At 41.5% G+C, this 15,226-nt stretch overlaps 1 protein-coding gene across 12 annotated transcripts in view; it reads right to left on the reverse strand.

The window, feature by feature from the left end:
• add1 (adducin 1 (alpha)) overlaps positions 1–14,722 on the reverse strand; it is a 30,782-nt gene extending 16,060 nt beyond the window's left edge. For all 12 annotated transcript variants that reach the window (XR_003462857.1, XM_010742606.3, XM_019275535.2 and 9 more), the window contains exons 1-4: positions 14,567–14,722; positions 1,789–1,997; positions 806–968; positions 335–486 (exon numbers count right to left, since the gene is read on the reverse strand). Coding sequence is in view for 11 of the 12 variants with exons in the window: in XM_010742606.3 (XP_010740908.1) it covers positions 335–486; positions 806–968; positions 1,789–1,983 (510 nt within the window). In the remaining variant the exon portion in view is untranslated. The remainder of the gene's footprint in view (positions 1–334; positions 487–805; positions 969–1,788; positions 1,998–14,566) is intronic.
• Positions 14,723–15,226: the final 504 nt, after the last annotated feature.

The raw sequence follows: 15,226 nt of genomic DNA on the forward strand, positions 1-15,226 counted from the left end.
TCAAAGTGTCAAATACACGGCACTCTTGGAATCCTATGTGGTGTAGGAAGATGTTTGCTGGCATTTCCACACTTACTTAAAATTATAATTTTACAGACAACTAGCAGTGCTTTCTTTCTTTCTTTCTTTCTTTCTTTCTTTCTTTCTTTCTTTCATGAAACTACGCTTTGGACCGTTCCTTACTCTCCGATGTGACTCCAGACTTTGACATCATTGTTACACCCAACTTTCAGTAAAACATGCCACTAATCAATAAAAGGGAACCGATAAGTTCTGAGGCACGTGATTCAGTCAACATGGTGGGTAATATTATAGAGACCGAAGCCCATCTTACTGAAAGGTGGTTGTAGATGAGCTGCGACCAGCCGAACAAGTCAGTGAGCCGATAAAAGGCAGCCAGCTTGCAGCGAAGCAGCTTCTCGCCTTTGTCATAGGAAATAGAGTCTGAGCCACGCAGATCATTCACTGGCGTCACCATGCCCAAACCTAGGAGGGAGAGATGAGGTCAGAGAGGAAGACAACATTTGTTTATATGAAAGAAGTTGTAAATAATAATAATAGTGAGGAGACAGGGAGACTACAAGGGCAGAAATCCAGTGCTCTGTACAGGAGCAAGTAGGAAACAAATGCTAACAGGACACAAAAAAAAATCTGACTTGCAGATAATTAGACAACTGGACTCTTTGTCCAGAAATTTAATTTGGCATACGCTGCATTACTCATTGTGAACAGACATCGCAGGGCTAAGGTCAAAAAGTCGTGGGCGCACACACAGACACACACTCTCATTCTCTTCTCTGCTTACTCATGTTGAGCGCCGCCATGCCTCCTTGTGGTGCAGCGGGATACATAGAAGGCATGCTGGTGGTCATGAAGTCTGCGATCTGCTGCAGAGCCAACAGGCTAGTGGGCGTCTTGCCCTTCTTCAGCTGATCCTGGATCATTGTCTCCAGCTCATCGCAGAATGCCTGCCGGTCAACAACAACACACGCACACACACAGAAACACAAAGAAGTGTAAGAGCAAAAAAACAAAATGTATAGAGACACAATGACCCAAAAACAAAGCAGAAAAGGGCACAAAGAGGTCAAAGACACAGAAAAGGTTTCAGAACTAACCCCCGTATTTAGGAAATTAAATATCCTGATACAATTTTAACAACTACAGTAACGTATTTTACATTTACTACAAATCCACATCCACTGATCAGGTTTGGTCAGTTTTCAGTTCAATGTAGTGTTAAAATGAACGTGCAGAAACTTGCTCGAGACATCACACTCTGCTTTTATTGCAGTCAGTATGTCGTCTGTATGATGCAATACAGCTCAACGTCAGAGCTGGATTGTTATTTTAGCTGCATGTACCCAATAAAATGACAGCTGTGTAATGCAACAGTACATGAGGGTGAGACAAAAAAAAGGTCAGAAAAAGGTTAACAGCTTGATGCCTCTACCAGCACCTGATATGAACTTAATGAAGGAAAAGCCTCATATAAACACCACTCTGGGCCTTTTTTAGGACTTGAATACATCAGTGCTTTTCATACATACAATAGGCCTTTAAAAACGGTGCTGTTCTCTGGTATTCAACTGGTCACAGACACGCTGTCGATGAGAAATAAACTGGATCCATCATGTGATGTTGAGAAGGCTGCTGCCTTTACACTCAAAGAGTCTATTCACAACTGCTTGTTATGGCGGTGTGTATTCGTCAACTGTGACTATTTCATATAAGAAAATGTGTCTGCCACTGAATATGAACGTATGAATGATCTTATCTTGCACTGACCGGGCTCTGTAGTATCATGGAGACCCTCTTTCTCTGTTCCATCATGTTGAAGTCCTGTCGCAGGTCGGGTGCCATGTTTCTCTCCCTCTGGTAGTCTGGGTTGCTCTCGTCCACCCGGTCGAAGTACCGCTCCTTGTGGGGGGCTGTGGTGGGAGGGGGAGCCGTCACCACCCCGGCACCTGACTCGCCGTTCATCTTGGGCTGGCCTCCTGTAGAGAGAGCGATGGCGATTACTTTTTTAAAAATGTTTCTAAGATTCCTCTCTAAACCTGAGTAATGTATCAAAGTTTTTCAAAGTACAGTACGCCTACCCAGTGACCCAGAGTTTGTCAAGTACATGAGTGTGCAGTCATGAAGATAGAAAAATCCCGCTGATCATCCCTTCTCAGATGATCCAAACTAAATGCCAGGTGGGGTGATGATGGCCACATGCACACTGGATTTTCTATCATGTGGTCACTGATGTGCATTGTTTTATGTGAGCCTGTGTGGTGGGTCATAGCGTGTGTTTTATGCTCGAGTCTTTGCGTGAGTGTTTGCGCTTCATAATAAGAGTTGAAGTTGAAAATTAAAAGAGCTGGAGTCAATATTTAAAACAACAAAGCACAAAAATGATTAATCAGTATAAAAGCAAGTCAAAATATGGTTAAAACATTTATCACAGACTAATAATTCATATTATGAAGCTATCCATATTTGAACTTCAAATACTGTCTGCTTTAAACTTTTTATATCTAACAAATATAATAAAGAATATTAGCATGAGACAAAAAGATGTTGACAGAGGGACATGGGAAGTCTTAAGAGGAAATGAACATCATAAGTCATTAGACCAGAAAGCCAATCGCACAGACCACACTCTCCCTTACTTCCTGTCAAGATCATGTGACCACTCTCCCCAGCTCAGTGCTCTCATTGATTTCCACAATGTGTTTCCTGGAATCACAACACTCAACTGTCAAGGCTGGGCAGAGGAAAGGAAAACAAAAACTGGAAGCATGACCAGGGGTCTCCTTTCATTTGGCTTGAAAAACATTAGACGAAGTCTAAGTCTTAATCATCACTCGGGAAGTTGTGATGTAATCTAATGTATGCTGTGGATCGATAATCAACATCTAGCTCTAATGTCTTAGCATGTGTCCCCTTCAACTGACAAGACAGAGGGATTGCAGACATAAATAGACAGAGAGACAGATTTCCTATAGATCCATGTCCATCCAGCTGGCTGGGTGTATGTGAGGATAAATAGTGTCCACCTGTCTGTCACAGCAGAGACTACTCGAGCACCGATTGTGAAGGACATGGACAGACTTAAGAGCGTCGGGAAATGTGTGTGTGCAAGCATGCATGTGTAATGGGAGGGAGGGGGGTTGCTCTGGCAGAAAGTGATGCAGCCCATTAGTCCGCATCAATACAAATGTTCAGCCAAAACTACCATGACAACTACAGACCTAGCCCGAAGCATCCAGTATCACACTGAGAGCTGACAGAGACTCTCTGTGTTTCCGTCCTGCTTTCATTGCTTTTCTGACATTTTGCACAACACCAAGCCTTAACATTTCCACACGATCACCTGTTCCACTCAAGGTTTTCTTTTTGTGTATTCATGCTGTTTGTCTAATTCTAGGCCAGCAATGTTTTGTTCAAGTTCACCCCATAAAAAGAAGGAAAATTCAAATTACTACAACATTATAACCTTGTAGAGAGAAAGGTGTAACAGAGCCCCAGATAAAACCTATAGACTGCACTAAAAATGGAAACATGAACACTGTTTCCTTTCTGCTGTCCATCGACCGTTTGTTAATAATTACCCTGAAATTAATATGAAAATTAATTTACAATTAAATACATTTAAATATGCAATTTAAAAAGTCACTGTTACTTTGCTAAGCTTGGCTGCTTAGCTTCTAGCAGGACTGTTTTTAAATTTACTAAAACCAGATTCAGCGACCACCTTGTTTATGTAGGATAACAAACTAACTTGCTAAGATTGTTTATTCATTATCACTGGCATATTTCAATGTCAGCTTGCAGGGAAAATAAATAGGCTTAATTTAGCTTTGACCAACGCTAACCATGGCTATCTCACCGGCCAGCTATCTGTAACTGGATTTGATTGTTTGGTTATGAGCTGCATTTAGTAACTATAACTGCACATTCAATGTGTGGTTTTCTTAGAAATTATACAATTCTGTCACGTAAAAACATTTTTTAAAAACTGTTTTGTGTATCCTATCAAAGGGTTATTCTAGATCAAATTCTCAAAATCTCTTACGATTATTATTGTATTAAAATGAAATACTAGTTCTTACGCTTTCCACATGTGAAGAAACTCCAAACTGTGTCCAGAGAGGAAGTAAGTGGAGTTGAGAGCCATGTCTGTGTTACAACATTCAACCCTGATTTCCCAAAATCAAATCCTCCCACAGTCTTTTCACTGGAATCTCCATGCTTTGGTTTCCTTTAATCATAAATCATACCGTCTTAAATGACATCTATTAAATAAAAAAGTATGAGAAACGCAAGCTGCTTACTGTCTCTGCAACTATTCAGCAAGGAAAGCTCTGCTGGTTTTTCTCACTGGAGTGATTAGGACATCAGTTACTGACAAAGAAGAATAAGGACATCAGCAATTAGTTCTAGTGCCAAATACTCTCATTAGGAACAAAGACAGTGTCTGTGGCTTGTCATTAATACAAATCTATCTCCAAATACTGTCCTGCCGCATAATGACACAAAAAAGATCCTTAAATGCCACACTAAACAAAATGTTTACACTGATACAGATAGAGTTGGTATGTCCAGCGCTTCAAGAAAAGGTACATGGCAACACAAAGGTCTCTGCAGCCCTTCAAAGACTGTCCAATGTCAGCCCGGGAGATGCTCTTAATGCTTCTCGACTGCTAGTCTAATCTCATTCCCTTTAGTCTGACTTGTTTATGCTGCGTTTGCTGTCCGTTGTTCATGTTTGTGATTCTTGCTAGTGGCAACGAGGCAAAGCAAACATGTCTGCTGACAAAGAGATGACTGAAAAAAAAAAAAAAGAGAGACAGAACCCTGAGGGATTCAACAATCGTGACGTTCTTCCAACTGACCCTTTTTTTTTTGTTTAGAGAGAAAAATTATACAAGAAATCAATCCGAGAGGTGAAAACAAAGTGGTCAGCATTTTCACTAATGTATCCAGTGTTACAATAAACACCCAAAGGCCACAGAGCACTTTAACTGCTGACATTTCACAGAAAAAGAAAGGTTGATGTAGCCTAGAATAAAAACTGATATATGAGAAGAAATTTGAAATGCTCAAAATGTGTATCAATCTCAAACCAAATCATTTTAGTGTTTCGCTGTCTGTTTAATGTGATGGGCAGGCGTCTCACAATAATTACAATATCGACTTATCAAGGTCACGTCCATATGTCGCAGATGTATGTTTGTTTACATGAGAATGTCACTAACATTTAAGCAGCAGTGAGGCGGGTAGACATTATGGATATCAATTGAGGGATCGGTGTGTTAGGTATTAAGTCGAGTAGAGTTTCGGTGTTTTACATGATAGGAGTTTCACAAAATCAGAGGGAATTATTTTAGTACCAAAATTCAGAATTTAGGCTTGATATCAACAAAATGCACACAATCAACTCTCTTCACTAAAGCACTGCAGGAACTGTGTAACAGGATTCTTTTGATTCTCTTGAGGCTGCCATCAGTCCAGACAGAGTCTAATATACTGCACTGTACACTACCACAAAATCTGCCAACACATGCAAAAACAATGATGAATGAACCCTAAGTACTTTTTAAAGCTGTGATAAAGGAGAAAGATAAGAGGAGCAGCAAAAGCAAGGAGGACAATATCAGATGATATGCACAAAGTGGTGGTGCAGCGTTTTCTGCTCTGTCAGTATGCTCGGCTCAATGTCAGAGTAAACAAAGTTATGGGAGGTTAAAAGAGAATACACCACTCTGTATGTGCATATGAAATAGGGCTGCCACGATTAGTCGATTAGTCACGATTATGTCGACGAACAAAATTGTCAACAAATAATTTAGTAGTCGACGCATCGCTTTTTTTTTTCTTCGCTTTTCTATCGTAAGTAGTTGTAATCGGCGTCAGGCCTGACTGTACCGTAAATGATACCCTAACACAGACCCTCCAGGAATTCACGATGTTGCGATTTGCAACTTCAACGCAACTTCAGTGAATCCCCGTGAATCCAGGGCGGTGTTGCAATTTTAACCAATCACCAAGATTTTTCCGCAACTTCCGCGCAGTCTGCCCGAGGGATTCAACTCGGCGGGTCAGGGACGGTCGCACGGTGTAGGAGGATCCCCTCGTGGGACCTCTCCCAGCGCTGGCTGGCCTCAGGGACGAAGACGGCTGATAGCTCCGTCCGTGAGCTTTACAGCGCCCGCACACCCGCTCCTTTTCGGGACAGTCAATTTACGTATGATCCGATTAGTCGACTAATCGAAAAAATAATCAGTGATTAGTCGACTATCAAAATAATCGTTTGTGGCAGCCCTAATATAAAAGAATATTAGTAATGGAGTTAAATAAGGACACTTTTATTGCCATCTCAAAGCTTGAGTGAACTCCTGCTGCACTCTGTCTTGCCACGACTGAATCACTCCAGCTGTGCAGTACTAGACACTACTCCAGCATGAACATCTCAAGAGCGTCTTTTTTTTTTTTAAACCATACTAAAAACAAACCGCCACATCCAAAACTTGTTTATTTCTTGTGAACAATGTAGCAATAACAATGGCTGTGGACACAGGAACTGTCTCCATTGATGCAGAAAGTTGTCATCTCACAACCACTGGCACCCCCTGCCTCACACGACCCCCCCCACTTCTCATCTCTCCTCAGATATGTAGGTGCAGGGACTCGGCTAGCCTCCGCTCCTGTTAAGAGTGCAATCGCCATGGAAACCAAGTACATTACCATGGAAACACAGGACAGCCTTTAAAAATTACTGTTATGTAAGAACAGCTGTAGGCCAATATCACGCCGCAAGCCAGTTCGTGTCACAAGGCGCACACATTCAAACTGATGAGTTACTTGTTTCGCACTGAAATAAAAATATTACATCTGTATTAGATTCAAAAGGAGTTGAAATAAAAATATTACATCTGTATTAGATTCAAAAGGAGTGGATTTGGGAATCAAATACTAGATTTTTATGGAGCATACGCACAAAATAATGTCTCCAGAGTTACATTAATCTGATAGATTACACAACCGGGTTGTAATTATGATGGGATGAGACTGACGTGCAGATAAAAAGATGTTTTTAAGGTTGGAAATATCACTGTTCATCAGTGAAGGCTGGATTCAGCCATTTTACATCTGGACAAGTCATGACAACAAGACACTGCTCATCTCTTCCTCCTGAACCTTGTTTAGGAACGACAGAACAAGACTGAGAAAACAATGCAGTAATTGTACAAAGGGAACATCCTGTGATGGCCCGTCTGTCTAAATGTAGATTCGCTCTGGCTTCCATAACCGCACCCAATAAATAATCTGTATTGGAAAATACCCTGTCCTCACCGAGTGAAACCATGGGTGTGCCTGAAGCTGCAACTCACGCACCACCCTGCAGATGTTGGGGAATTTATAGCATAGCAGCCCCGACTGTCAGTTCCGGGCACGGATACTGTATTGTCTGGTCCAACAACTCAGAGCCCTGCAAGTTTGAGGAAAAAAAGTGGCACAAGGTAGCAAAGTAGCAAAAGAATAATATAACCCATACTCAAACAGAACCAGTTGTGGGGGGACCATATTAAGAGTTGCTCTGGGCAGAACCCTAACTTTCTAAATTTGCATAGAGCAGACACAGTGACTGAGTTCACTCCAGCCTGCAGATAAAACAGTCAGAAACATTTTAATGCTGTGGACAGACAAAGCTGCTATGGGCCAACTCTAGCTGATGGCTGAAAGTGTCAGACTTTGTCTTATCTTCTCTTAGGTGCTGAGGGCCACCGATACAAAGAGCATTTAACAGCTTAGACACACCAAGAGCTGCTATTTCTGCCTCCATTTTCACTGTGAATGTGGAAACCCCTTTGACTGTATGCATTCAAGGGTTTTCTTGTCTCCAAGCAACAGGGCAATGTTGTGATGATGATGAATCAAGCATCACATTCATACAGTACAGTATATGCCACCCTGCTACTGGGTAAGTAATGAGAGGACATTTTGATCCGTCATTGTAACAATCAAATGTTTTAGCGTGCATTCAGACAGGATCAGGCGCTGCAGCGAAACTCAGCAGGGTTGTACGTTGGTGGTGGTGGGGCGTCTATATGTGTTGAACTGTAAAAACAATCAGAAAATAACATTTTATTTCTCTGATTGACCGACCAAAGCTCTGTCTCCCTCACTCTCAAACCATCGGACACAAATCAAATTGAACTTCTTCGTCGTCACAATTTTCGCGTGGGGGTGTCGGTGGAAAAACAGCTCTGGCGTGCGGCAGAGAAGTTGAGCCATCCAACTTTTGGATAAACGGAGCCCAGCGTCATGCCCAGCGCTGCCAATCAGACGCTCAGATCGCTCAAACCTCCACAGTCAACGGTTATATTTAGCACATATAGACACGTTCCCAGCAACCCACCTCAGCACAACCCTGCTACGTCTGCCTGATCCAGTCTGAATGCACCCTTAGACTAAAAAGTAGGCAAAGGAAACAGAAGTCTCAGGGTGAAAATATTTGACCCATTGCAATGCCTCTGAGATGATACTAAACATCACAACTATACTATATGTGCTCACTGTCGTAAATGGGGATGGGAATTGAGAACTGGCCCCAGCTGAGATCTTGTTCAACACTGTCCAATCCATCTGAATCACATGCCTCACAGCTTATCAAATCCTTTAAATCAATCCCGGCACAAGTACAAATTTGCAGCTAATACTAACCAAAGGATTTTGAGATATTTTAGTCTGCTGTGGCCATGACTAAAAGCCACAGGGTATCATCAAAATTAATCTTGGATCCATAAGTTACATTTAGTTGTTTATCCAAAGCGACTTAGAAAAGGGTAAACGATCAAGGTATAGTGCGACTTGAACATGTTAGTGCAGCAATAAGCACCACTACTACTACTAGAATCAAGTGTAAAGGGGGATAGATTTAGCATTTGTTCAGTTGTTGTAGGTAGTGCTAGGAGAGGAGGTACTCTCTGAAGAGCTGGATTTTCGGGAAGTTTTTAAAAAGGTAGAGGGACACCCCTGATCTAGTAGGAACTGCTAGTGCATTCCACCAACAGGGAATAACAGACAAGAAAAGTTCGGATTGCTCTGAGTGTACGGGTGACAGAGCCAAGCGCCGTTCATTGGAGGAGCGCAAAGGTTCGGGAGGTAAGACATGCCTGTATAAAGGCTGAATTCAATGCAGGCTGCAACAGGTAGCCAGTGGAGCTCGCTGAGCAGCGAGGTAAGATGCAAGCTTTTGGGTTGACTAAAATCCGGGTGCGCCTCTGCTTTCTGGATCACCTGAAAGGGTTTCGCTGTGCAGGTTCGGAGGAGTCATGAAATGACCACAGTCTGTATCAGGAGTTGGGTAGCATGTTAGGTCAGGTATAGCCTGGTTTTTCTTAAAATGTAAAGTGCGAAGCCGCAATGTGATCAGAGAAAGTTGGTTGGTGATTGATTGAGAATGCTGCTGCATTAAACAAGCTATCAACTTTCCTCTACATTCCTCAAACTGATGTTTTGAACTTGACAGATGTTTCTATTCTCCACAGAGGTTCCTATGATCCAAGGATGCGAAGACAGAAAAGTTAGAGACACTACGTGAAGAGGAGTACCAGGCTCCCTGCTCTCTCACGGTGGCTGGCCTTTTGTTAACTTTAAAAGTGCTGGGCGTACATTGTACATGTTTCAATTTATATCGTAACTCTTCTTTCGAGAGACGGAAGCTTGCATTAAAAACATCTTTTCAGCATGATTAAGCTCTTTGAAAAAAGGAAGGCGATCTGAAAAAAGATCCTTTTAGTTTGTTCCAAAAATATGCCAATCAAGCAATCGGCACTGAAAAAGATCACTATGGTGGAAAAAAATTGGCCTCAATGCCTCTTTCTGTAACAGTTTTAGTGTGTGTGTGTGTGTACACAGTTGGTGTTTCAAGCAGTTTTTAGACATTTGAGAGAAGCACTGAGACAGGGCTTCTTATATCTCTGAGCTGGATGCCTGTCATTACTAGGAACGAAGAATCCACAAGCAACTGCTCTTTAGTGTGTGTGTGTGTGTGTGTGTGTGAGTGATACAGACCCCAACTACTATAACTGGTAGGAATGCATTAGGTGTCATTTTAGCACTACCACATGTGTGTGCTCCAGACAGTAATTGACAGAGAGAGAGGTCATGGTGTTATTTACAACATGAACAACAAACAGCACACCAACTAAAATATAGTGTTTAACAGTACATGCAATGACCTCATCACTTGGTCACCAGGTCTTGTAATATTACTTGTAATATACTCTGCTTCAACTGCAGCTTTCTTAGTATGAAAATCACATCACACTGCGTGCAAAAATTTTATTTTAATATCTTAGATTCTGTTTTTTTGCAGCCCACATATCCTTTGATTTGAGAATCAAGGCCAAGCATGAGTCCAATTCACATCTTGGCAGAAATATACTCCAACGAGCACTTCTTTAGTGATAAAATGCAATCATCCAACTGGAGATTGTAGCAAGCATGGCTGGGCTGAAAACTATTATTACTATTTCATTTATTAATTATTATTCTCCTCTCAGGAATTGGATCACAATTTCTTAAAGCCTAAGGTGGGCTCCTTAAATAGATTGTCTTGGCTTGGCTTGCCCAGCTAACAATCACAAAACCCAAATCTAAAAAAAAAAAAACAATCACCAAAAAAACAATGAAAAACTTCCAACATGGCACAGTTATATGGCCAGGGTAACTCTATGCATTAGGTAAAGCGTGAAGCAAGGGGATTGCAATCTGCAACTACACTAATAGATACCACTAAATCCTACACACTGTTCCTTTCAGTCATGCACCTCATTTTTTGGAGGTTTTAACATTTCAATGACTCACTGCGTCTGTATTTGTTTCCTCTTTGAAGTGAGCTCGCCTTGACCCGCTATAGGGGATTATAGTTCATCCGCTCACTCACTGCTTTACAATAGATTACATTACATTTAGTCCTAATGGATTTTCCACTATGTAATTAGATAACGTGGTGTAGTTTCAAGGTATGCATGCTTAGTCAACGGATGCTAACCCTCTGATAAAAATGGATTCATGAATGATTTTCCAGCCTTCCTCTCTGCCATGAGTCCTAGTTGGTGCAAGTTTGACGTCATTGTTTTGCAATGTGTAACTGTCAGAAAAATATGCCACCGTCGATCGAACTTATAAGATACGATTCCAATAACCGGCTCTCGATAGCCATCCCCAATTTAGGTCATCGCAGTCAGCTGATTTCATTAAAAAAAGAAACTAGGGTTATCAAAAGGTATCAATACTTAATAATTAAATACAAATCAGAATAATTCCATCCACGATCATTTAACTAGTGGACAATCTCCACCTCGCTCTCCTCCTCCTGTGAGGCCTACTGCCAGTCGACATTATTCAGTATTATGCTGAAGACTCAGTGTGTTCATTTTACAAGCACTGACCAGGTAAAGCAAGCAAAATTCTGGTATCGTGACACTTTAAAGAACCCCAATGCTCAGCACAAACAGCAGACAGATACAGTTAGCAACTAGCTGGTGAACACAGCATGAACATAGCTGCACATTTAGCAGCTAAAGAGACAGATACTGACCTCAGGAGCTGGTGGAGACCAAAAACAGAGACAAAAGACGGTGAATGTCGGACTTACATTAACCAGGTGGATTGAAATGCTCTGTCTCCATAACTAGTCAGGCTGTTGTAAAAATGTTCATATCAGTTTGATGTTAAGTTTAATATGAAGTCAATAAACTGGACCTAGCAAAGTCTACATGACTCAGACGCTCCCAATGTAACATAATGAGAGCCATAAACGAGAGTGGAGTTGCAAGTTTCCACAACGTGCTCTTGCATATGTTTCACAATAAAATGCTTTTTGGATGGTTTCTGTCGTACTTCTGCACTGGAAAAACTGTCGCTGGCTAGCTACATGTTAGCTCATTAACATCTGATAAGCACAAGCGATATGACGGAAGAGGATTACATTAGAGTTATTTCGAAAGGGGAAATTGTTAGAAACACCATCTGCTCAGTTGTGATGTGTGTGTGATGGTATGTTAATGTTGCCTTCACAAGTGGCCAAAAAATTAGTTTTTACTTTGGCAAGTAATCGCTGGTAGTCATCTTTTCCAAGCTCTTCAAATCTTTCAACCCTTAGACGATCAATAAGAGTCATAAGGTGCGACCAAATTTAATTTGAAAGACAAGAGACATATCTCGTCGGACAAAGCCAACAACATGCTTTTTAGAAATGTACTGTATGTAGCCTTCATCATTATCAGCGGCACGGGAAAAAATATTATCTGTTGCTAACTACAAAGGCCAGACACTGTGTTGTGTTAGGATGTGACTACAGCGGCTCGGGGGGTTTATCTGGCTTTTGCATGTCATATGGGACGGAGTGACGGAAGATTGCACACTAAAACAACACCCCCCCTTCCTCATACAGTTTCCCCTGCCTCACACTTTGGTCGATACTATCAGGTGTGCATATGTGTAGCATTCTGCTGGATAAATATTGGACAGAGCAAACATTTGACAGATAATATTTGACATTTAACAGAGCTACATGTATTTACACAGTCTTTAGTGACCTCTGTGGTGTGAGCGAAAGTTCAAAAATGGCAGTTTTCACATCTCTAACTTGGAAAAAACGTCTCCTGAAATCTCGCTAAGTGATCACATATGGGGAGTAAAGGAAGTAAAGAGTGAAATAGAGAGTATGGACTTGAAATGAGGAACACATTTTCAGCTGCACTGCAGTCAAGGGTGTGGGCGTGGGGAGTGGGAGTAAAACAAACACTCTGTATCTAGAGTGTGTATGTAATGTAGTGTAGTGTAGTGTAGTGTGTGTGTGTGTGTGTGGAGGGTGGCAACATGGAGCCAGACTGACAGAGCTTAGCTCCCTCCTTTGGGAATTTCACTCATTCGAACAGAATGACCAAATCCAGGGAGTTACCATCCCTTAACACACCCTCACAGACAATTTATCTTGGCAGTTTGGCTTTGCTAATCCACATACAGTACGAGGAGGGGGAACTTCACGGTGGACTTGAGAAAGAGGCCAGACAAAGCAACAACACAGTGGTGACGCTGGAGTGACTTAAAACAAACTCTCAGGATAGTATCACCACTGAACCCTCCTACTGACACTCTTATTAGAGCTGGACAATTAGGCCCGCAACTAATTATTGGCATTATTTTTTCATCTTAATGTGTCTTAAATTACCCTACTAACCTTAAAGGTCCAGTGTGTATGATTTAGAATATTCATAACTATGTTTTCAATAGTGTAAACGTGCCTAAAATTGAGTTGTGTTTTTGTTACCTTAGACTGAGCCTTTTATATCTACACATGTGTGGGTCCTCTCCCATGGAGTCCACCATGTTTCTACAGTAGCCCAGAATGGACAAGCTTAACACTCACTCTAAACCGGGTCTTTTGTAGATTTCATAGCTACTGTAGTTTTTCCTTTCACGATAGGAAGGACAGAGTGGAACAAGGGGGTTTCCTCCTATTCCTCAATAACAGGGCTACGTGACACTAAATCCTGCACCTTGGACCTTTAAAGTCTATAAAATATATGAAATGGTCATCTCAAGTTCTCATATCACAGGCGAACATCATCAAATTGAGCCAAAACCTGGAGATTATATATGAGGATGAAGCAGAAAAAGAAAAGAAAATACTAATTCTCAAATCTGAGATGCTTGAAGCTGAAGCTTTTCCTTAATGATGATACATTTAGTGCCAGTCCACATCATCATACAGCTTTATTGCATTTTTGCACTACTAATGTACTTCATCACCATGTTCTTCAATATTTTAAACTGTGTATTTATTATCTTATTTTGTTCATTGCATTGCACTTAGGTCAAAAACACAATTTCCCCATTGTGATTAAAGTACTCCACCTGATGCAGTATGTTTATGATGCTTATACTGTAAAAACACAGGGTGAAAATGGTTTTAAAATGCACAGTTTATTATTATTATTATTATTATTATTTATTAGTATATGAGTATTATTATGCAGGGCATTGTGCCATCTGGCCAACAGGAAACTGCTCCATCACTACACAAGTGAACATAGCTCAATTTCCTCTGCTACGACACACGCCCCGACGACAAACAGACCTACCCGGTGCAGAAATACTACGTGAGGAAACGTCCCGAGCAGCACCAGAGTCCATATTAAATAGCAACAGTAAGTGTGCGCAAGTGAAATGCAAAATAATAAAAACCACAGGCCTGCTCGGGCTGCAGCTAGCTAACGATACTTGAGTGAAAAAAGACACCGGGCACAAAGTGTGTGCTGCTGTTGTTCAACATAAGCGGGTTGAATCACGTTAAAACGTAGAAATACTCGTGTGAAAACGTGCACCGCCACCTCTGTGCAGACTCCACCGAGCAACATATTAGCAAAACAGTGAGAGCTCGCCACACTGGGAGCACAACGACACAACAAACATTAAAAACACACACACACACACATGGGTCACCGGAGAAACTGCCGCTGCTAAAAAATGCAAAAAACATGTGGGTTATTTCAGAGCTTACCCTCTCTTTGATGAAGCGATGAAATATAAACAATGCTCGGTGAAAGCGGGACGGCGGGTTTCACTATTTTTGTCCCCGACCCTGGTGCTTTCAGAGTGGGTTTATCTCTCTGCGCTCGTCGTCCCTGCGTCGCTCCGCCCCGTCCACCATCATCCCACTTGGGTGCGGCAAACTGGATAATCCGCGGCTCGCTATTGGCCAACGGGAGGCACGTGACATCACCGGGACGAGTGATTGGACCATGAGCTCCCATGCCCGCCCCACATAAAGGGGGGCGGTGATGGGGGGGCTCGGATATAATTCATACATGGTTATTACTTTACTGCTGAAGCTAAAGACATGAAGCTGATAATACTACAGCCCAATGCAATGGTGGAGGAAGTAATAAGATCCTTTATGTACCAAAGTCCTCTTTGTAGTATTGTTTTGTTTTTGTAATCATTTATTGGTTTTACTCTGCTTAATTTATCTTAATGTACCTCTTTGTCTCTGTGTAAATGTGTAATCTGTTATGGTATGTCATACTGCATCATTGAAATACTAATTACCTTACAGTTTGTAAACACTGAAAATGTACTTAACATTTCAAAAGTAAAAGTACTTATTGCAGAAAAATGTTACTGTTTTCAGTCTATAGATAGATAGATAGATAGATAGATA

Source organism: Larimichthys crocea, chromosome IX, assembly GCF_000972845.2.
Source record: "Larimichthys crocea isolate SSNF chromosome IX, L_crocea_2.0, whole genome shotgun sequence".
NCBI lineage: Eukaryota > Metazoa > Chordata > Actinopteri > Sciaenidae > Larimichthys > Larimichthys crocea.